Genomic DNA, 23,573 nt, shown 5'->3' on the forward strand with positions numbered 1-23,573 from the left:
CAGTTCACATAAGGCTTAAAATAAGTGGGAAGCCTTTGGAAACAAGCATGGATGTAGTGTAATTATGTCTTAACTGGACTTTACTGGGGGCGGGGAGGGTGGAATTCCCAATGTACTTGAGCTAATTATTAACAGGTTACTATTATGCCAGTACTTACACAGTGTATAAATAACAGTTGAATACCAACATAACAAATGAACACTGAAGTGAAGAAACACTAATTTAATTTCATTCTGAGCTTTTAAATTTAACTTGGGCCTTGAGTCAATATAAGTGTCCCCAGAGACATTTAATACTGTAACAATTCATCATCTGAAGAGACTACTTCACCACTTATTTCTAGGTAAACCGTAGCACAGCTCTTCTGAAGAGTCTTTCTGCTGAACGTGAAAGATGGGAAAAGACAAGTGAAACTTTCAAGAATCAGATGTCCACTATTGCAGGAGACTGCTTACTTTCAGGAGCTTTTATTGCCTATGCTGGCTACTTTGATCAGCAGATGCGTCAGAATCTGTTCACTACGTGGTCTCACCATTTGCAGCAAGCAAATATCCAGGTAAAGATATGGTCATGATAAGTTAACCATAAATCAATTTACTGCAACAGTTAAAGAAGTTTTAAGATTGCTAAGTAAAGAATGGAGCTACTGGAAAAGAATACCTTGTAGAACTGCATTTACTCAAAACATCTTCACCAGCTAGTTGGAGAATCTCTAGTCAAATACTAACTGTATGTACTACTTGCAGTTCCGTACAGACATTGCAAGGACAGAGTACCTTTCCAACGCAGATGAGCGGCTTCGCTGGCAAGCAAGTTCTCTACCTGCAGACGATCTATGCACTGAGAATGCCATCATGCTCAAGCGGTTTAATAGGTATTTCATTCTAAGACGTAGAATAAAGCAACGTTCTCACAGCAGACTGGGTTTTGCACCTATCAAAGAATCATAGTAACTCTTTTAAAGTGCTGTTTCACTGTTACGAGAGCTTCTAATGTTTGTAAAAGCTTCTCAACCATGTGTAAACATAAAAACTCATTCATCTTTGCTTGCCTTTTTTGTTATGCTTAGCTGTTAAAATAAGTTGGCTTGAACTGGAAGCTATTTTGTTGTTCAAATACAGACTTACCTTTCAAAACTGAACTGAAAAAAGTCATTGAACCTGACCAACTTATTCCTTCAATATATAAGCATTTAGAGTTGAGACTAATAATGCAATCTAAATTCATAAAATTGCTTAAAGGCTGTCTGCAGTCAAAACCCAGACAATGAAAGTGTTTTACTACTAACTTAGGTATCCATTGATCATCGATCCCTCTGGGCAAGCTACAGAGTTTATCATGAATGAATATAAAGACCGTAAGATAACTCGCACTAGTTTCTTGGATGACGCTTTCAGGAAGAACTTGGAAAGTGCTTTGAGATTTGGTAACCCGCTTCTGGTACAGGTTAGTTGCATGATCGTGTAGAAACTATTTAAAATTCTTAAATTCTGCCCTGTGTACTAGAAGAGTTTGCAATTATTCTGTTAGTAAGATGCAAACAACTTTATTTTCAAACCGTAATTTAACAAGTAAACTAGTACTGAGTGATATGTGTTAGTTCTGAGAAAAATATCAGTGAGATACACAGTCAAAAGAAGGTATTTCCTTTTTCCACCATTATGAGATCAGATGCTTTTATTATCTTTCTTTACTTCCACTCTATAAAATGATTTGCAACCTGTCTGTCTGTTCCTTTGTTCCCATATGCTATCTGTAGTCGCAGGTAATAGCACCTAATATGGCTAGTTATCTAGAATTAAATCTAGTCTGAGTAGCAGGAAGAAGTTTCAGTAATACAAAGAAGTAGGCAACTGTAGGAATAGTTGACTTTCACTTGAGATAGATACACTTTTTGTTTCTTAGTATGGAAATGGGAAGACAAAGGATTCACTCACAGGTGAGATCAGTAACTGTTGCTTGTGCTGCTTAGAATAGGTCTTATTATGCATTAGAACTAACACAATAATAATATTCCCCTACTGAGATTTTGTATGGTAATAGCCTAAACACTGTGTGTGTGTAGCTCAACTATGAATCTGAAGTGGAAATGCCTTCTAAATGTGATCCGTATTCATAACCAGCTGCAAATTGATTGCTACCAGAGCTTTAAGCCTCAGCTGGATCAGGATTTTTAGCTTGAGACACTTGCAAGAAACAGAATCTCTTGACACATCTCTGCTTCTAGGATGTGGAGAGCTATGATCCAGTTCTGAATCCTGTTCTGAATCGTGAAGTCCGGAGAACTGGAGGCAGAGTTCTGATTACTCTGGGAGACCAAGATATTGATTTGTCACCATCCTTCGTTATCTTCCTCTCCACCAGAGATCCAACAGTAAGTAAAACAAAAGACTGTCCTGTTTGTAGAAATGGTATGTCAGAGAACTGAGAGAGTTTTTCATGTTTCCTGTGACAGGTTGAATTCCCACCAGACCTCTGCTCTCGTGTTACATTTGTGAACTTTACAGTAACTCGCAGCAGCTTACAGAGCCAGTGTCTGAATGAAGTCCTGAAAGCTGAAAGACCAGATGTTGATGAAAAACGCTCTGACCTCCTCAAGCTTCAGGGTATGCTTACCAAAATTAAAGTAACTTCCTCCTCTTCTAAAGGAATACAGTGGTTTTACTGTAGCTGTAGAAATACATGGTGAAATATCTTTATAGCTGATACTCTTGCTTTTTCAGGATGTCCCATGGCAAAGCTACACAATTCATAAAATTCTTTAAAAGTAACACATCTATACAATATGTAACCTAATTTTTCTTCTAATTAAGGTGAATTTCAGCTGCGCTTGCGTCAGTTAGAAAAATCCCTACTACAAGCGCTTAATGAAGTGAAGGGACGTATCCTGGATGATGACACCATCATTACTACTCTTGAGAACCTGAAGAAGGAAGCAGCAGAGGTCACCAGAAAAGTAGAAGAGACTGATATTGTCATGCAAGAAGTGGAGACTGTTTCTCAGCAGTACTTACCTCTTTCTACAGCGTGCAGCAGTATCTACTTTACTATGGAGTCACTGAAACAGGTAGGATGAGTTCTTCCTACCAGAAGCTTTATGTATTTACTGTTCAAAGCTGAAGAGGCACTAATTCCAGCCCTGGCTGCTGTATTGCAGTTTGTTAGGCATAAGACATTGACTGTCAAACAGCAGGACTCTAGAGAGAAAAAAACAAACTCTTGTCTTTCAGATACATTTCCTGTACCAATACTCTCTCCAGTTTTTCTTGGACATCTATCACAATGTCTTGTATGAGAACCCAAATCTGAAGGGAATTACAGACCACACTCAGCGTCTCTCAATCATCACAAAGGATCTCTTTCAGGTTCAATTTTTTAATTAGTAAATGTAATTCTTTAATCATTTTTGAAGGGTCGGAGTTCAAGGCTTCTTATGCTACTAACTTCACTGTTTTGTTGGTAGGTGGCTTTCAATAGAGTGGCACGTGGCATGCTGCATCAAGATCATATAACATTTGCTATGTTGCTGGCCCGGATTAAACTGAAAGGCACTATTGGGTAAACATTTGTTTTCTCATTTCACTTTAGTTGAAAAAGGGAGGGATGTCTTGAAGGCACCTAGCTAATGTGGTCTTTTCCCTTAACATTAGGGAGCCTACATATGACGCAGAATTCCAGCATTTCTTGAGAGGGAAGGAGATTGTACTAAATACTGCATCTCTCCCAAAAATCAATGGTTTGACTGTAGAGCAAACAGAAGCAATGATGAGGCTGAGCTGCCTTCCTGCATTTAAGGACCTTGTTTCAAAAGTTCAAGCTGATGAGGTAAGTGTTGGCTAGGGTGTGTTTCTGCACTAAACTACCTGGTAAAGCTTTCTGGGTGTCTGCTTTAAGAGCTTCATGCTTACAAGTAAACTTCCTAGGATGAGAAGGGAAGCCTTACAGATTAACTAGTTGTAGTTCTTGTGGAAATGAATGTTCTTACTTCATTTGTAATCAAGCTATGAAACTTGAGTTGTAAATACCAGCTTTGTTCATCACTCAGCCTTGGAAGCAGCTTCGCCATTCATCTAACTTTATGGCCAGCTTTGGTTCCTGTGGTAGCAGAAAGTGTGATACTGCATATCTTTCACTGTATCACTGTTATATGATAATTATGCAGTAGAGGGGAGCAGCCCTAGCCATATATAACATCATTATGGTGGGCTCTTGGACATTACTATTTGGAATAAATTTGGATAGTGCTCAGCTGCTGAACACTTTGCTCCTTTTGATGTCCTAAGTGTTCTAAGAATACATCTGTGTCCTGACTGTGAAACTGTACATTCCAGAATATGTCCATATCTTAAATAGTACCTGTTTGCCCTATCTAGTTTTTATATTTGTCTGGTTTCGGCTGGTATAGAGTTAATTTTCAGCATGGGAAGCTGAAAAGTCCTTGACCAGTGTAAACACCACGTAGCAACAACCAAAACATCAGTGTGTTACCAATATTATTCTCATACTAAAATCCAAAACACAGCACTATACCAGCTACTAGGAAGAAAATAACTCAATCCCAGCTGAAACCAGGACAATATTAAAAGTTGAATTCTCTTTGCTATATCTACTTTTCCTCAAACTCTTCAGCCTGGAGTAAAATAATGTATAGCTTGGGCTGGGACTTGCTAGAGATCTGTAGAATCAGGGGTGCTGGAGGATCAGGGGATATCAGTGAAATGATTGGACATATCTAAAGAAAGCATAATAGACAGAGCATAGTTTGAGTTTTACATGTGGATTTTTGTTTAAAAAAATGGCAGAACTTGGAGAAATTCATTGAAGAAAAATGAGTCAAGAACTTACTAAATGTGCTGGTCAAATTGCAGTCTTGCTCGGGGGAATGTTCAAACCATTTATATCTAGAAGCCTTGGAAAAGACCAAACTATGTTGAGTGTTGGACGATATTTGGGTCTAAGTTTAATGTCCGACTTAATTTCATTAATATAATAGTGCTTCTGTTTAACAGTGTTAGCGCTATCTTATTTCTCAAGACTTATTTGTAGATGGAAGCTCAAATGCTTCATCTGGTACTCAATCTAAATTTTATTCTAAAGACATGTTATAAGGTATGAGCATTAAATGGGAAAAATCTTATGAACTTGTGCATTTCATTGTTTAAACATTTAGCTACTTATTAGAATTTTTAAAGATCTGTTTGTAAATCCAAAGCTAGTAGAACTTGGACTGTACCAAGTTCAACCCTACCCTAGCAATCTTTGTTTCCTACTGAAAGTTGGTATGTAGCTGAAGACTTCTGCAGTACATTAAATTCTAGATTTTAACGCTGAGATTGAACATCTCTGTTGCACCATCAACAGGACCTGCACCTTGCAGCAGATTTTTGATGCCATGAAACTCCATTTCAGGTTTTTTGCATTTTCTTTCAATACAGCAATTCTGTATCTGGCTGGATAGCAGTTCACCAGAGCAGACTGTACCATACCTTTGGACTGAAGAAAAACCTTCAAGTAAGTTAAGTTGCACTATTGCCCACACCAATGCTACTGTACTGACTTTAATCTAAGTAGAATTACTATGATTTTTAAAGCATTTCTAAAGTAGAACTTTAATTTGGACCTTAATGCCTGGGAAGATCATAAAGTTGGGATTGCAGAAGAACCTCAAGTCTGGTGTTTGTGTTTTGGGGTTTTTTAAGCAATAGTCACTACACGTGGTTCGTGCACTTTAACCTGTGATCTGGTCTTCCACTGAGGATGAAACATACTTCCACAATCTCATTAGATTGCATAATAATTTGGATTGAATTTAGTCATTGCAAATCTGGAGGCAGCTCAATACTCTGAAAAGCTCCAAGACACAGATTTTCTGAGGACAGGGCTGGTCTACTAGAATGTTTCCTCCTGCAGTTGTATCTAAGCATGAAGTCTTAATTCTTGCTGCATTAGTTGCTAGTGCTAATTTGTTAAGAGTTAGAACTTAAGGGTAACTGTTGCCATTCAGCTCCTCCCTATCTGAAAGGTAACGTTAGGAAGTGTTTGCCGTTTGTGATCATTCAGGGCTCGTTCCTGTAGGTGGCTTTCTAAATTAAGGATTCTAAGCTTGTATTTACTAGCTACCATAAAGCTGCTTGACCGTTAACTGAAGCAACTCTAGGTTATCTATCCTATCCAGGCTAGACGAGCATATAATACTTCAAAATCTAGCAGAATGGCAGATTATTGAATGAGTGAGAAGATATGAAGAGATCTTTTGTCCCTGGAAGTTAAAATCACTTCATGGCAATACTTCTAGACTGTACATTTTGTAAACCAGTAGGATTTCAGTAGAATCCAAAAGCATTCTTGTCAAGGTAGGCTTTTTAAAGGCCTCACAACATGAGCAACTGAGCAGATAGTTAAAATGTTGCAGAAGACAAACCAACTGAAGATGGTAAATTTCTTTTGACTGTCAAAGTGCAGACAGAATATAAGCATTCCATTAATAATGTTGCAGCAGATCTTTCAAAGGGATAATTAACTCTCTGAGTATCTGGTTTTCAGAACAAGATGGGAAAAATTGAATGGAAAATTGATAAGAGGAAAGTGTTGAGGGAGGATGGTTGTCTTACCTGTCCATCTAATCCTGTCTCCCCTTTTCAGCTCCTATTGGACAGGCCATTCATCGCTTGCTTCTGATCCAGGCCTTCCGTCCAGATCGTTTGTTGGCAATGGCACATACCTTTGTTTCAACAAATCTTGGAGAGTCTTTCATGTCCATTATGGAGCAGCCTTTAGATCTCACACACATTGTAGATACAGAGGTAACCTGCTTGTTTTTGAAAGGCTAAAATCCTGAGGTAATGCTCAGTGCCACCTTGCATGAGTTCTGTAGCAAGTAAAGCTATCTACTGGAACATTTCTTCCACTTATCCTTCTCCCAAAGGTATGAAGAATGGATTGTTTTCCTCTTTGTTAATGTAAAACTAAGAGTAGCGTAATGTCTTTAGCTGGCCAGAGGGAATTAAAACTGAATTTACTGCATTCTTGTATTTATATAGTGACTGATTCGTATCCTTTTAAACTTCTCGGACAATAGGTGAAACCTAATACCCCTGTGCTGATGTGTTCAGTGCCTGGTTATGACGCCAGTGGTCATGTTGAAGACCTTGCAGCTGAGCAGAATACACAGATTACTTCCATTGCTATTGGTAAGAACAAACCATATTTCATCATCTAAGCATAAATGAAATTGTTAGCAGTAAGAGCTTTAGCAACCTTCTGTCTTTTAGGTTCTGCTGAAGGGTTTAATCAAGCAGATAAAGCAATAAACACAGCAGTGAAATCTGGAAGGTAAGTTCTATCTCCTTTTTAGGTAGAATACTGCCTAGTACAAAGGTAAATGGTGGGGGAGAGGGAAATGATCTATTGGCTAAATAGGTAAAACTGGTTAAAAAAAATTGGGACTATCTTCTGAACTGAAATTTGTTGTAACAAGCACAGCTGTTCACAACTTATATTTGATTTAAATATTTTCAAGAGAAGTAGGTTGTATCTGCAAAACAGAAAAGTTAACCCATTTACAGTAGACAGTAACTGATTCTATGTAGAAGACAGGTTTTAAAGAGGGAGGAAAACCTGTAGCATTAATATCATATTCTGTTACTCTTCATGGTGATTATAGTCAGGATCCATAAGCTGTACACTGAAAAACACTTGTTCTTTTTCAAAACTTCACAGATGGGTAATGCTGAAGAACGTTCACCTGGCTCCTGGCTGGCTCATGCAACTAGAAAAGAAGCTACATTCCCTACAACCCCATGCTTGCTTCAGACTCTTCCTTACCATGGAGATTAATCCAAAGGTAGCATTGATCTAAAATTTCATGCTCTGGTAGAATAACTGGCTTGCAGAGCCAAGAGTGCTACCCAGGGAAGGTTCTCTCATTACTGCCTTTCTGCATTAAAGGAGGAGGAGAACACATGCTTGTCAGGGTAGTTACTAGCCTTGGTTTCTGATGACTTAATTGTAGCTGAAAACTTCATTCCATTCCTTTTGCTGCTTCCCCTACCCTCCCAAAGAAAGACGGGACATCACTGTGTGTGCTCACAGTGAGGTTTTGAATCTGATGCAAACTGTGCTGTTAGAGGGATTTAATTTAGTGGAGGCTAAAGGAGTTGGATTTGAGTTTATTATCTTTTCTCTTCTAGGTGCCAGTGAATTTGTTACGTGCTGGCCGAATCTTCGTGTTTGAACCTCCTCCTGGTGTAAAGGCAAACATGCTGAGGACTTTCAGTAGCATTCCAGTTTCTAGAATGTGCAAGGTAAGGTTACCTTGTGTGGGTGAAAGGAAATGCCAGAATGTGTTTGTTAAAATCTTACCTTAGAAAAAGATTATAAAACTTCAGCTTCTAAGATGTACATAGAATGTTTTGTTCTCGCAGAAGTAAAGTAGTAGTTGCTCCTTCTGTTGGTAGCATGTATTCAGTTTTGGTAGCAATCTAGCATTAAATCTGATCTTCTCTAGCCTTTTAGCAAGCTTTGATTATCAGTTCACTTGCGTAATAAGTGTATTTGTTTTTTTCTCTCCACTTCCTAGTCTCCAAATGAGCGTGCTCGTTTATATTTCCTCCTTGCCTGGTTCCATGCCATTATCCAAGAGCGTTTGCGCTATGCTCCATTGGGTTGGTCCAAGAAGTATGAATTTGGAGAATCTGATCTGAGATCTGCCTGTGACACCGTAGATACATGGCTGGATGATACAGCAAAGGCAAGTAGTTTTGTGTACTTAAGTATAGGTAATACTTAGATTACTTAAGATCTTCAGTGAGGCAGTCTGTTCTGGAAATATTTAGTAAGTTAGAAGAGTAGGCTCAAATAACCTGGTGGCAATTTAACTTAATTCTTGAATTTGATTCCTCTATCAGAGGAGAGGTGAAAAGGATTGTTTCCTGCTAATTACATTGCACTTTCTCTAAAGGGCCGGCAAAACATCTCACCTGATAAAATCCCATGGTCTGCATTAAAGACACTGATGGCACAGTCTATCTATGGAGGTCGCATCGATAATGAATTTGATCAACGTTTGTTAAACACTTTCTTGGAACGTCTGTTCACTACTTTAAGTTTTGATAGTGAATTCAAACTGGCTTGCAGAGTTGATGGACACAAAGATATTCAGATGCCAGATGGAATCAGGTATCATTTTTTCCTTATCCTGATCTCTATGTACAACTTTTCTTTTTTAAAATTAAAAAACCAACCCTAACCTGTATCTCTGTGCTGGAATTTAGCTGTGTAAACATTCGTTGTTAGGCAAAGAATTACCTTGCCATTCTAATAGGGGAAGCTTTCTAATGAATATTAAAACTCTGACTTGCAGGCGTGAAGAATTTGTCCAGTGGGTTGAGATGCTGCCAGATACACAAACACCATCATGGCTGGGCCTGCCAAATAATGCAGAGAAAGTTCTTCTCACCACACAAGGTAAAATCAGAATGTCGTGGGTTAGCTTCAGTCAGCAACTAAGCCCCACACAGTCGCTCGCTCACCCTCCCCCCTGGTGGGATGAGGGAGAGAATCAGAAGAGCAAAAGTAAGAAAACTTGCGGGTTGAGATAAGAACAGTTCAATAATTGGGAAAAAGAAAAAAATTATATATAACGATAATAATAATAAATTGTAACAAAAAGGAAAACAACAAAAGAGAGAGACAGAGAGGAAAAAAACCGGGGGGGGGGGGGGGGGAGTGATGCAGCCGCTCACCACCCACCCACCCAGCCAGTTCCCAAGCAGCGATCACTGCCCCCCAGCCAGCGCCCCCCAGTTTATATACTGAGCATGTCGTCATATGCCCTTTGGCCAGTTTGGATCAACTATCTTGGCTGTGCCCCCTCCCAGCTTCTTGTGCACCTGGCAGAGCATGGGAAGCTGTAAAGTCCTTGACTAGTGTAAACATTATTCAGCAACAACTAAAACATCAGTGTGTTACCAACATTATTCTCATACTGAATCCAAAACACAGCACTGTGTTAGCTGCTAGGAAGAAAATTAACTCTATCCCAGCTGAAACCAGGACACAGAACTTTAGTCTTGCATAGATTACCAGGCCACCATTCTAACTAAAAAGCAGAAGAGAAATATAAATCCTGCTGAAGAGTTGATAGCTTTCCCCTCCTCCCTCAACATAGTTGGTTTAACTTCTGCAAGGTAAAACACTTGAGCAGTCCAAAAACTGACCAGAAGCTTATGAATTAAACATTCAACCATCCAGATGTCAAGCTCCCATCTTGATTCTGGAAAGCTTTATTGTCAGCTCTGGAGCCACCTACAGCTAGGCAGTTCTGTATCTTAGGTCTAGACTAGGGAAAAAGAAGAGTGCTAGTTCTTGCATGTAGTAGAATGTTTTCACCTTGTTGCTACTGCTTCTCTGACTAAGAGCATATCTTCTGTTTTAGGCATAGATATGATCAGTAAAATGCTGAAAATGCAGATGCTGGAGGATGAGGATGATCTAGCTTATGCAGAAACTGAGAAGAAGACAAGAACTGATTCTACATCAGATGGTCGCCCAGCCTGGATGAGAACACTACATACCACAGCCTCTAACTGGCTTCACCTTATCCCACAAACTCTAAACCATCTGAAGCGAACTGTGGAAAACATTAAGGTAAGAACTAAGTTTTGTCTAACATAGGCATAGGAAGTGCACAAGTTCTGGTACATAGGAACAAGTGCATTGTGATTTGCAAGTACCGATTAAACTGTTGCGGGAGACAGTGGAACATCTATTGATGTTGATTCTGACAGCCATAGCTATGTAATGCCCTGCTGGGTTTCTTGAAATGCTCTTAAAAATTGGTTTATATATTCTGGGGATTATTTGAAGAAATACAATGGCAAACTGTCTATCAAGGGTACCACTTCTGAAGCTTCTCTGTGATCAGGTAGCAAGAAACAAGCGCTTCCTGTTGTACTTATAGCACACTGACTTGTGATATTGCCTTTAGAGCCAGTGCACGTTAATTACTGCTAAAATTTAGTGATGGTTAGTGAGGGGAGATACAGCAGCAGCTTCTGCTAACTGGGAACAGAAATTGCAAGAGCTGGAGGAAACTTTTGAGATCTGGACAATAGTACCCTAAGCTCTAACTCAGGAATAAGCGCCCTAGTTGAATATGCCCATGATTGCCTAACTGCTTCTAAAGGCTTACTCTGCGATAGTAGGGGAGAACCTTTTGTTGCTCATTAAAAGAAATCCAGAGTTGATTGGAAGGAGCTGCAGCAGGCAGTCTGCATTAATTGTTCAACTAAGACTTGTACTTCCTTGGTTCTCCAAGGGAGAGGAGATTGTTGTTGTAGAACAGTCTCTGCAATCACTTTCTGCACCATAGACTGCGTCTTCATGTTTAATGCTTGTACTCACAGTGTCACTGGTCAGTCCATCCAGGATTTGGGGGTTGCTTTTTGTAGCAGTTTTCCAGCAAGAATCTTTAACTTTGATCTGCAACTTACTTTCACTGTTTTGATAATCAGGATCCTTTGTTCCGATTCTTTGAGAGAGAGGTGAAAATGGGAGCTAAGCTGCTTCAGGATGTTCGTCAGGACCTTGCAGATGTGGTTCAAGTGTGTGAAGGAAAAAAGAAACAAACCAACTATTTGCGTACACTTATAAATGAACTGGTGAAAGGTATGGTAGTTCAAATTAGCATCTCCCAGTACTCTCTCTGCCTCTTGCACTCTGTATGTTGGAGGCTGTTATGCTCAGCAGCTTAAAAAAAAAATTGCAGGAAAATTGGAATTGACTTTACCATTTGACACAAGCAATACTTTTGAGTCGAGCATAAAATTCCAGTTGGTTTGGTTTGGGATTTCAAGTTGAGGTAGCTAATATTGGGCTTTTTTTGTAGAGTTTATATCAGCAGCTTAATTTCTAAGCTGAAGTCTCTCAATTCTTTCAGTCTCTGAATTGTGATGGAACAAAGTTATTTATACCACAAAGTGAGTAATATTGCTCCTATAAAATCTCCTAGAAAATATTAAAGTTCTCTAAACTTCTGTTTCAAGACTGTACATAAATGTGGAATTTTCACAGACATCCTACTTCTAGTAATACATAAAGATCTGCTGTCTGCTTTGAACAAAAGCATTTCCTAAAACACGGATACTTGACCTCTTCAATTTTTTCTAAAGAACTCAAATATTCACGAAAACTTGGAGATCGGTTACTGCAGTATATAGCTGTGTGTAACTGAAGTTGCTGTTGAAGTGTTTCTGTAACTGGATGGCATTTTAAATAAATACTAGACCTGGAGGCCATTTTCTTTATAGTCTTTGAAAGTGCTTTTTTACTGAGGAGCCTTTTAAGATAGAGGCTGATATCCTGGTCCAAGTCTTAAATGGCTATTGGGAGAAAAAGTGAAGTGTCAAAATAGTGTGTTATTCCAACTTGTATGCAAACAAAACTTAATTCTGATCCCATTCTTCATAGGTATTTTGCCTCGTAGCTGGTCTCATTACACAGTGCCAGCTGGTATGACTGTTATTCAGTGGGTGTCCGACTTCAGTGAGCGCATTAAACAGCTGCAGAATATTTCCCAGGCAGCTGCTTCTGGTGGAGCAAAAGAACTAAAGGTATCTTGTGCTGACTTTTTCTAGAGGTTATACCTAATTCAGGTGGAGCTGTATAACTACTTCATGGAGTCTTCACATCAAGACTTCTAAACAGTTCCTCAGGCAAAACAACTTCAGTCAATGTTCTCTGAAATGTGCTTGTAAATACTGTAAAATCTCCTGATCTCAGAATGGTGGGGCTTAGCGGCTAACTGTTCATACAGATTAGGGGGAAAGTTAGTATTTTAGAATGACAGAAGCCATAGCCTTAGAGCAAAAAGCAGTTTAGCAGTTACACAGTGTTCCAGTAGCAGCAGGAAAATATTAATGTAAATAGATTGCTGAGTAATATTTATGATAATCATTGATTAATACTGCAGCTGATATCCTTTTTTCAAAATTTTTCCCCCTCAAATAGAACATCCACGTGTGCCTTGGTGGCCTGTTTGTACCAGAGGCATATATTACTGCTACAAGACAGTATGTTGCCCAAGCAAACAGTTGGTCCCTTGAAGAACTCTGCCTTGAGGTCAATGTTACAACTACACAGAATGCAGTACTGGATGCGTGCAGTTTTGGAGTGACAGGTAAACTTACCAGAAAGAAGGAGGTCCTTGCTCTGAGACTTTCAGAAGCTTCTGGTATTAAATGGGCTGTATCAAATGAAGAAGATCATATTGCAGAAGTTAATACACACTTTCTGAAGTTGTTTAAAGATTAGTTTGGTATTAGTTAGTAGGGAAGTACTTACAACGCTAATAAATCTCAAGAGTCAGGTCAGTATATATTTAAGCAGTGTTGGATAGTGTATCTGCTACAACCTCTTTATTTTGCAGCATGAAATACTTCCCTCTCATTTAGTGGACTTAGTCCTTAAATGATACATACGGAGACAATCTTTGGATGTATGAAAGCTCTTAGAACTCTAAAGTGTATTTCAATTTACAGGCCTGAAGCTTCAGGGAGCTACATGCAGTAACAACAAGCTGTCACTTTCGAATGCTATTTCAACTGTACTGCCCATTACACAGCTTCGCTGGATCAAGCAGACAAATGCTGATAAAAAAGCCAATGTTGTAAGTATTGATAAAAGAATTTTAAAAAGAACTCTCGTAATTAGATGTACGTAGTAATTTTTTTCCTGAAGCTTTATGGATACTTTTATCAGGCACCACAAATCACATTGTTCTTTTCTAATATTCTCAGTGTCAGTTGGTACCTAAATTCCGGGCTAGCAGCAAACAGACCTAGTGTTGTCTATGTCTTTCCTTTGTAGTTAGAATAGAACAAGGAGAGGCATCCAAAAATACTAATGCTGTTCAGGCCAAAACTTAAATGTATACCTATAAAGAAGGCTGTGCTTTAGGGGAATTTGTTAGGCCTGGGTTTTTTTCCTCCTATTTTGGGTGTTATCTGAGACTAAATTCCCATCTCATAAATACCATATAGTATTATAGAAACTTTTTATGCTCTTCAGCTACCTTACATAACTCTCCTTCTATATTCATTTTTTTTTCCCCAGGTTACTTTACCAGTTTATCTGAACTTCACTCGTGCTGATCTGATTTTCACGGTTGACTTCGAAATAGCTACCAAGGAAGACCCTCGTAGCTTCTACGAACGTGGTGTTGCAGTTCTCTGCACTGAGTGAAAAAAGATTTGTTGTGACTGGTAACGCTGTAGTAATTGTCAGTCTTCTGTGTAGGATTCACCTGTACTTTTGTAACCTGGTTAGGTTAGGTTGTCAGATGGATTTGTGTCGACTAGAAAAAAAGGGGGCAGTGCATTGGAAAAGCCGGTAGGCTAGATTTCTTCGAAGGAAAAATGTATGAGATTTTTAAGATGGTTATTGGTAGATGTGACATTTGATGGATCATGTTATATGAAATAAAATCTATAGCAGAATTTCCAGAAATTCTATTTCTGGAAATATAATTCTTACAATTATTTTTTTGGTCTGGAAAAACTGTACCTATGATCTTTTCAGAGAATAACAAGTAATAAGTCAGTATCGAAGCATATTGCTGACCTTCACACAGCTTGCTCAGCAGCTGGTTCAGCTAACCTCCAGTAACAAGAACCTTAGAATGTAAGTCTTCGGTGCAGTAAGACACAAAGCCTGACATTATCTGCTATGACATCTGATGCCATTGCATGAATTGTTTGCAGTGAACTGGCTCTTACTTAAAGTAACCTGCTTTTACGCAGCTGCTGAGATGCATTCTGAAGCTAGAGTATCCTAAACAAGGCTTTCTCATCCTATTGGCCCATAGGGCTTCCTCTTTCTTAAGCTGCTTTTATGGTGAAATAAGGCTCCAGTTTCATGTCTCATTAAGCCCCAGAGGACAGTATTAAATGCTTAAACAAGGAGTTACAGTCTTATCTTGGAGACTTGCATGTCACCAACTGTTACCAAATTAGGGGAGCTGAGAGTTCTTGCTAATTGCTTGGGTTGCTGTAATGGTTTGGGTATTCGCTTGCTTTCTCTGATCCTAAGTTCATTGAGTAAGCATTTCTGCCCTTCTGACCAACCTGTCAGAACAACTGTCCTCTCTTAACAGTGGCTAATATCAAGTGTTCAAAGATGCACATGAAGAATACAGGCTTTTCAATCTCAAAACAGAAATCTCAGGAGCTCCTTCCTTCCAGTGATTTCTCCTATGAAAGCAGTGACTTTCTGAATCTGCATCAACTCTAATATTTTTTCTGTGATAAGTGGTTCTACAGCACAGGCCTGTGCTGAGAGGAAAATTTGTTACCTAGCCTGCCTCACATGCTTGTTTCAGTTGATGCCTACTAGTTACTAAAATACAAAATTCTTGCTGTGTCTACCCTCTTCATACTGTTTTGTAGCTCCTATAGTTAATCTGTGTGGGTTGAACTGTCCTGTCTGGTTTTATTCCCTTAAAAAGAATGAATTCCAGACCAATGTATCATGTAATCTTTGTCTGCTTCTTGTAGTTCTGATCCAATTTTGATAAACAGAGATGGGAACTACATATATCATCAGACTGGTTTTAACCATAACATAATGTCCTTGTGTTTCAGCTTCTATGAGTTGCTTTCCTTTCCATCGCCAGAATATTAGTATCTGGAATTTATACTGTCACTTTCTCCAGGATCATTTGAAATATGTTGTATAGTAAGGAAGCAGACCTCCTACTGATAGCAGCGTGCTCTGGATACCAGTTCTAGCATGAAATATTAGCTAAAATATGTACAAGTTCTAGCTATTGGCAGCTCAGCTGAACATGCACCTTTCAGCTACTGCTTTTTGTGCATAGCTCAGCACCTGGGCTGTGGTACCAGCTTACAGCTACTATAAAAATCTTCAGTTAAACCAGTTCCATGTATTAGCAAGTACTAATGAGATCAAGATGGTCTCAAACATGCTTGAAGTAGCTAGAGCTTCCCAAACTATTCAGCTCTTTATATGTTAACTTCTCCATTAGGCCTGAATTAACAAAATGTGCATTTTCAGTTCAGAAGTTAACCCACAGTTGCATTCTCATACTGAATAAGCAGACTTTGAATGTCTGAGTGAATACTGTCCCAGGTGGCTTACCCTGCAACTTATTTCTCTCCTGATTGTTCGTGGATTATTTATTTCAGTATGTTGTTTTAAACAACCAGTTTAAGTAAGTGAAACCCTCACTAGATGGGGTTTAGGGTTCTTGGCTGCAGTTTGAAGGTCAGTAGTTCAGTTTTATTTAGCCACAGATGAGGGGGTTGAAGACCATTCAGCAGACAGCTAGGACTTAAAAGGGTATGACTTCCCTGCCATGGGGTTGAAGGGCTTGGCTCCATCACAGTGTCGTATTTTTGAAGCTTTTCACAAGTCTTAATTCTAGAGCAATCTGTGGTCTAGTTGCAGTACACAAATCTATAGCTGCAAGGGTTTTTTTTCTGCAGTTAACTTCACAGCTGTCTTCAAGGAGTTGAGGACTGTGTTCACTGTAAATGGCCCCAACTGCAGTATTTTTTTGCTGCTGGGTCAAGTCAAAGGGCAAGCACAGTAGCTTGTGTCTTACAGCAAAGGCTTCTGAATCTTACTGTTCTAACAAACAGCTTTGTTTCCAAGCTGATTAAAACCATCTCCCTATCTCCAGATTGGGGATAAGGGAGAAAGCAAAGTTGCTTTAATAAAATAAATATGCAGATGTTAGTGGAAGGGTGCAAGGCTAGAAGTTAAACAGTATTTTGAGTGGCTTTCCACCTTATGAAATGGCAAATTAAAAATCTGTCAGTCGTACAGAATGAATGTTTTCACAAGTAGTTGGTACCAACATATTTCAAGCCATCATTATAATTCTATAGATTGTGGTTCCCTTTCCACATAAATGGACTACCCCAATTCTAAAGGTGATAAAAAAAAGTTACCATACAGGAGAGGGAGATCAGAGATGCAGTTTTTGCTGATCTAACTGGCCTCCCGTCTGTGTGCACTATTTCTGCAGCTTATAAGTGATTGTTCTCACTAAGGAAGAAGAGTGCTTTTCAGCTCATGTGTCCAGCTTCACCCTGTAAGTTCTAAACTGGCAGGTATACTGAGACTGTATACCTAAAACATAGTTCAAAACAGGCAGGACCAGATACGTCAGTAGCACAAGTCAACTTCTTCCTCTTTGAAGAAGAAGAAAAAAAAAAACCCACAACAGAAGCTAGATTGCCTTTAGTTGCACTCATTTCAACTTAATGCAATTCTGTTGTTTGCAGTCAAACCTGTAAGATCATTCACGATACAACTACTTCCCTCCTCTCGTACAGTAGGTCAGACATACAAAGAGCCAAACAGTGACATGAGGTAGGCTTGAGGTAAGCTATAGCTATTGAAAACTAACTGCAACCCTGCAGTCATTCTTCCTTCCCTTCTCAACAAACCCTTGTCACACCTTTTTGAAATTACACTGAAACTGAGCAGGTGCCTCCAGGTACTAGACACAGGAGTTGGGCTGGTGCTTCAAGAAGCCCCAGGCACCAAAGTAGCACCCAGGCATAAAGCTTAGCTCTGATTCTGTGGACATGCCTAGCTAGTTTTCACTTAAATTGCCACATAAGTTTGTGTAGTGGATTCTGTCTTTTCAGGTGGATCTCAAAGCCTGCAGTACACAGCACAGCTGCATTTGTAGCAGGCTTGAGCTAGATTGTTTAAAGCTTGTTCAGTTCAGGTACCATCTGCCAAAGTAATCTCTACCAGGGTCATTCTTCAGAACAAACAGTTTGTCCAATGATTTATTCATACCTCAGATTAAGTTGCACGGAATTTCTTTCTTCTTAGTTTTTCACTAGCACCCTCTGGGATGGAAATCCCTTGTTTTCTTTTAATTAGAGGCTGTTTGGCCATTGTGCCATCACAGTCAGCTGCTAGTATGGGTTGTGGAACACTGTTACCTGGGCTTGCAAGGAGATCTGCAGAGGCTGAAGGGTTAATACTGATCAGTGAGGAATAGTCAGGTGTCAGCCACATGGCTGTAAATGCTTCTGTGGTTCTGGACAGTTCAGATGATTGCAACAGGCTTCTCAGGAAATCCTTCTCTTGGCTAGGAAGTTCCAGGGGTGCTTTACAGTCATGTACTGTCTGAACTTCACTGACTTTTGTTTCTGGGCAGAGCCAGCCTGGAGGTTCAGGGAAGGACTCTCCATCTTCTGAAGTATCAGCATCCTCCAAAGCCATTGCTTTTGGGGCACTGTTTGACCATGGTGCAACTTTCACGCTATTTAAAGAATTCAAGCTACAGTCAGAGTGAATGGATGCATCTTCTGAATCACCATCATAAGGATCTAAAAACTAAAATAAAGGTCTCCCTAAATATGGTGGATGCTTATTTGTCCATAAAAAAAAAAAGAGGCAATATACAGTAGGCTTTAAAACCACTTACAGCCTAAGTCACAGACTTACTATGGAAGTTTTGCTATTTATCCATGCATTCCCACCTATATTTTAATTTTTGGATGCTACACTGAGAACAAGGCTGCTGCATAATAGTCAAACCTACTTGCAGTCCCCTGGAGTCCCTTGCTTTCCTGAGTCCTCCAGCAAGTGGGCTAGGCATGACCTATTTAAGAGAAGTCAACATAGGTTTATAAAGCACCTTCCTATGAATTACCGATCCAAGTAAGACCAGAGTAAGTAAAAATCCTAGAGGAGAGGAAGCCAGATTTTCCCCTTGCTAAAAGATAGTAAAAAGTGTATCTCAGTCTAACTTCGAAAGGCCTGGTAAAGTTAGCCTAAAATAGAGGGACTGAGGAGAGCTATGGTAAGACTTACTGCACTTAAAACATTGCTATAAAGAGAACAATGAGCAATTGTATACCTTACCACCAGAAAAGTAAACCAAATCAGCATTTAACTAATAGTACCCAAGATATAATTTAGAGAGCTTCCCTCCCACTCAGGTCCCCTTTTCTTCTTTTACATAGGGATGATCTGAAATTCTTCCTTATTAGTTGGATGATGAATTTGCTGTCCCTTGGAGAGTTCTGTAGCTAACACAGTCAAACTGAGTCCTTTTAATGTCTCAATATTGCTGCTGTAACACTGAGGTTTCAGGCTGCTTTTCCCCATGTGGTTAAACACAGACTTGTCCAGACCTGGACCAAAAACTTTCTTCATGAACTTGTGCTTGAGAAGCACATCATTCTGAAACAGTGCTTCTAGTTGGTCTGTTTAAAAAAAAAAAAAAAACACCCAAACAAAAACCAAACCCATATAGCGAGACTCCCTTTTAAAAGCAAACCACAGGTACAAAGCAGTCACACAAAGGGAAAAAAGCCTACTGCAAGAAAACTGCTCCCTTAGAAGGATCCATCACAGCTGCTCAGAGAACAAGCTGCCAGTCATTGCTGTGCCTGCTTTCAGTGGGGAAGGAGGAGAGTCTGAGCACAGCTGATGCAAAGCAGGGCTTGGCAGATCTGGACTCCTCACAGCAGGAACCCGAAGGCTTTACTGGAGGAGTTTAACTCCAAGCCCATTTGCAACTGCGCATTCTTGTGCTAGTTCAGGGACACAAAAGACTTCCCCGCAAAGCCAGTGGGTAGTGCTGGGCAATGAGGAAAAAGCAGCTTCTGCTTCTCTAGAGAGCCCAGAAATCCCCCAGCCCTGGCCTGGCACCTGCTGCGGCACCCTCAGTGCGAGCAACCAGCTCTTTGTCCAGGCTGGCACCTTCGCAAGCCCCTCTTCCACCCAGCCCAGCCATCAGAGTCCAGCCAGACAGCTGGGCTTCCAGCCTTGTTTCTCCCAGAAGGAGACCACGGACAACTCCAGCTTTCCCCTGTGCTTTCTGGAAGGTAAAGTGGTGGCAGGTTCCTGGCAGACAGCTTCTCTAAGCTATGGCACACAGTGATTCACATGGACTAGCAGCAACCATCAGTTCTGAAGACTTTGACTCAGAAATTAAGTATTTAGTTCTCCACTCCAGAATCAGGCCTTTTTTCATCAACATTAAACACCGTGGTTTGACGGAAAAATGTTCAGGAAGTTACCAATATTCTTAAGTAACTGCCACAGCAACAGAGCTGCTCTCAATCTCATCCAAAATGAGAGTAGGTAGAAGGTAGAGGTTCTCCACCCAGAGCTGTAGAAATCCTGCTGGACCAGAGCTGCTGAAAGTTAACCACCAGAAACAGCCCAGTTCAGCCTTAAGCACTTCTTAGCAGAGAAGTGCTTACGTTACATTTGTCTACCTAAAACACTGGCACTTTCCTGCCTCATCCACCCAGAATCAATCTTGCTAAAATTAGTAACGGTTGTAAGGAAGAGCCTGATGGATAGAATAGTGTTGGGTTTGGGGTTGATGGGGTTTTTTTCCCCTTTCCTTTTACAGTCACAAAACCAACCACCCCAGCAACCATGCCTTATACTCTCCCTACTGAGACTGAAAAAAAAGAGTTGGACACCCATCAGGGAATCTCATCACCCCCAAAACGCTTCAGAGAGTTGGTTCTTACCTCCGCACTGGATTCAGACTCAGACCCCGAACTTGACTCTACTATGCACTTCTGCTGCAGAGGAGGGAGGGAAAGAAATGCTACTCAAAGCAGAAGTTACTGCAGAGCTGAAGTTCTAGTACAAATTGCAGATGCTGCGTTTCTCCAAAGCTTTCCCATCTGAAGCCAGCTTGTCCTTCCAAATGTCCCACATTTGTGGTGCTGGTTGGGTTGTGCAAGTGAGACATAAGGGAAAAATAGAACTCATCCCACCCTCCCCCCCAAAAAAATACAATGGGAAGCTATCCAGAACATGCCTCGCATTTGCTAGGAACAGTAATTCCAGGTCTATAAATAACTTTACAAAATGTTTTTTGATTTGCACTGAGGTTTTGTTTGTTTCTTTGCTTCTGGTGGGCCTACATCTCAGAAACGTATCTGCAGATAAATGACTAAAACTACATCCTCATTTTTTCTGAAGCTGTTGCTACAGGGACCTTACAAACGAACAGCCCCCTTACTCCCCAGGTGGTAGCACAGGAGTGGAATATCCTCCTCCCTTTTTGTTTCTTTTCAGGTGACACCATTTGAATTAATTCATTCACACATGTTCTTTATGCACTCTTTTCCAGCACAGCTAGCTGCACGATGAGGCTTATGACAAAGCAACTAACACTTTCTAAATTATACTTTAATAGGGAGATAAAGAAGCAGCAATTAGAAAAAAGTTACCATGTATTTATGTGCCAGTCTTTCTATGCAGTCTGGGCTTTTAACAGAATCCTTCATTTTCTGAGCATCTACTAAAACATGCAGAGGGTAGGAAAGTACATTAGAGAAAAATCTTCTCATAGATAAATTGCCCAGACATGGTGACTCCCTTTATGATAGAAAGGTTGGTCAGTCCTTCACCAAGTCTGTGTTAAGTTCTCAAAGGCAGCTTCTGTTTAAAAACAAACAAGAAGAAGCTACTGTCTTCTACCAAAACAATGACTTGATTCACTGGTCCCTCACGCAGCATAAGAAAAATATAATTTTTTTTTTTTTTTAAGAAGCTTGTACTCTGTAAAGCAGATTTTTTTTTTTCTTTTCAAGGCACTACAAGTTTTCTGAACCCTCAAAGAGGTATTTGTACTCAAGACATCAAACCAGACTAGAGAGGGACAAACGCAAAGCCACGCTGAGAGTCAGCCCTCTGTCCCAGCCCTCCCACCCTGGTATTCAGTGCCCGTACACACCCTGCCCCAACAGGGCTCCCTTACAGGGCGCTCCCTTCTCCCCGTACCTTCCATGGGCTGCCCAGCCCCACGCCTCTTCCTCCACCGCTGCCTCTTCCCAGCTGAGGCCATCCTGCTCCCAGCACCTTCACCCTCCTCCAGCTTTATAGGCTTGAGCCCTGGCTGCCCCACCTCTGCCCCCACCTCCCACACATGCCCTGCTCATCTCCCTCAGCCTGGAGACGTTGCTCTTTCAAAAAAGACGGGAGTGAAGCAAGGAAAGAGAGAGTAAAGCGCTCCTGTGAAAGCACCTTGTGCCACTGCTGGGGGCTCCAGACCGTTCCTCGTGACGGGTTCACCAGAGCTGACTGTGTGGAGTTCTACAGCAGAAATATCGCACAAAATAGCACAGCAGTTTGAGTCCTTTAATGATTACATTTCTCTAAGTGTATATACATAAAGGATGCATATACACAGACATGCACACGCACCTACAGTTGAGTTTGCAAGGCCTGGTGGCCAGAGCTGCAACGCTCCCTCTCCGCTCTCACCAGTTTATAGTCTGTAGCCCCGTTTCATTCACGTGACCTTCAGGCTGACAGAAGCTAGTCAATAGTCAAAAGGAAAACCACCTACCCCCTCCAGAGGCAGCCAGGATATTCAGAGATGTTTCCTCCTGCCATTTGCTGCAGCAGACGATCTCCCACCTGGTGGGTGGACGGTTGCGGTTGGACACACAATGCTTTCTAAGCATCTCTCTTAATCGCTCACAATCCACCACGTGTGATTTGGAGGAGTTAAGATACTGTCACCCCTACTGGCCATCACTCACTAAGAAAAGGAACAACAATTTTGCTATTTTTAAATACAAGGAATAGTATTTTTTCAGATTTACCGGAGAACTATGACTCAGGCCCATTTTTCACAAAGAAGAGCTGATTTGACCCTTTAAATGCCACATCTCCATTCCTCTTCTTCTCCTCCTTTTTATAGGAAAAAGAGGAACTAATTCTTTTTACTTTTTCAAATCAAATTCCTCTTCTTCCCATTATTTCCTTCCTATCTGGCTTTCTTGCATCTTCCTACACAATGCAGAAGATACTATTGGTTTAGATGATTAATTTTAAAATGAGTATAAAAGCCTCAGTAAAACAAGCATTTCACTCTGGAGCCAGCAGTGGGTTGTTGCTCTGAAAAGGCACAGGAGCAAGTCCCTGGGGAGGTGACAGTGAACGCAGCTGCACTGGGAACAGCTCACAAACTTCACAAGCCTTCCACCCCACTTCTGCACCAGCTGAGCTACAGCCTATCGCATACACCTCTTTTCTTCCCAGACGCCTCTTTTGCCACCTCCTTACCTTCTCGCCCCAGGCCAGGACCGCCTGAAGGTTATTTCCCCTCTTTGGATTCTCCAGCTGCCTTCAAAACAAAACAGAGCAGCCAAAAGTCTCATCTGACATCCCCCAGCACCTCCCACCAGGGAGACGGGAGCTAGAAGCACTGCGTTAGTGCCTGCAGTGCAGGCTGAGTTGAATGAGTGCATGCAATCACCATCCTTAATCCAAACACATGGCTTGAAGTCATTTCTCCTACAAAAGCCTGCTCAAAATTATCTACTGATGCTTTACGGGCAACAGATGTTAGCAACAAGGCCCTGGCATCTGGGGCTCAAGCAAACTGTTGGTCTGCAAGGGATTACAGATGAAATGGTGACTGTAAGGTTGAGACCAGGCCAAGGCTTGCACAATGAACCCGCTGCCAGCACCCATCTGGGCAGGGGTTAGGCAGCGGAGGTACAGCCAGACAACAGATTTCCAAGGAAGATTTTGGGTTTCCACT

The 23,573-nt window shown here is 40.7% G+C and overlaps 1 protein-coding gene across 1 annotated transcript in view; it reads left to right on the top strand.

Moving 5' to 3' along the window:
- DYNC1H1 (dynein cytoplasmic 1 heavy chain 1) overlaps positions 1–14,493 on the top strand; it is a 46,902-nt gene extending 32,409 nt beyond the window's left edge. The window contains exons 55-78 of the mRNA XM_075503598.1: positions 345–557; positions 748–875; positions 1,294–1,447; positions 2,229–2,375; positions 2,457–2,607; positions 2,815–3,068; positions 3,232–3,366; positions 3,465–3,559; positions 3,652–3,826; positions 5,437–5,512; positions 6,644–6,804; positions 7,080–7,191; positions 7,273–7,333; positions 7,721–7,844; positions 8,191–8,304; positions 8,580–8,750; positions 8,961–9,178; positions 9,363–9,466; positions 10,437–10,648; positions 11,515–11,668; positions 12,470–12,612; positions 13,010–13,178; positions 13,540–13,667; positions 14,114–14,493. Coding sequence (XP_075359713.1) covers positions 345–557; positions 748–875; positions 1,294–1,447; positions 2,229–2,375; positions 2,457–2,607; positions 2,815–3,068; positions 3,232–3,366; positions 3,465–3,559; positions 3,652–3,826; positions 5,437–5,512; positions 6,644–6,804; positions 7,080–7,191; positions 7,273–7,333; positions 7,721–7,844; positions 8,191–8,304; positions 8,580–8,750; positions 8,961–9,178; positions 9,363–9,466; positions 10,437–10,648; positions 11,515–11,668; positions 12,470–12,612; positions 13,010–13,178; positions 13,540–13,667; positions 14,114–14,242 — 3,528 coding nt within the window. The 3' untranslated portion in view covers positions 14,243–14,493. The remainder of the gene's footprint in view (positions 1–344; positions 558–747; positions 876–1,293; positions 1,448–2,228; positions 2,376–2,456; positions 2,608–2,814; positions 3,069–3,231; positions 3,367–3,464; positions 3,560–3,651; positions 3,827–5,436; positions 5,513–6,643; positions 6,805–7,079; positions 7,192–7,272; positions 7,334–7,720; positions 7,845–8,190; positions 8,305–8,579; positions 8,751–8,960; positions 9,179–9,362; positions 9,467–10,436; positions 10,649–11,514; positions 11,669–12,469; positions 12,613–13,009; positions 13,179–13,539; positions 13,668–14,113) is intronic.
- The last annotated feature ends 9,080 nt before the right edge of the window (positions 14,494–23,573 follow it).

This window comes from Mycteria americana, chromosome 5 (genome assembly GCF_035582795.1).
Source record: "Mycteria americana isolate JAX WOST 10 ecotype Jacksonville Zoo and Gardens chromosome 5, USCA_MyAme_1.0, whole genome shotgun sequence".
NCBI classification, from domain to species: domain Eukaryota; kingdom Metazoa; phylum Chordata; class Aves; order Ciconiiformes; family Ciconiidae; genus Mycteria; species Mycteria americana.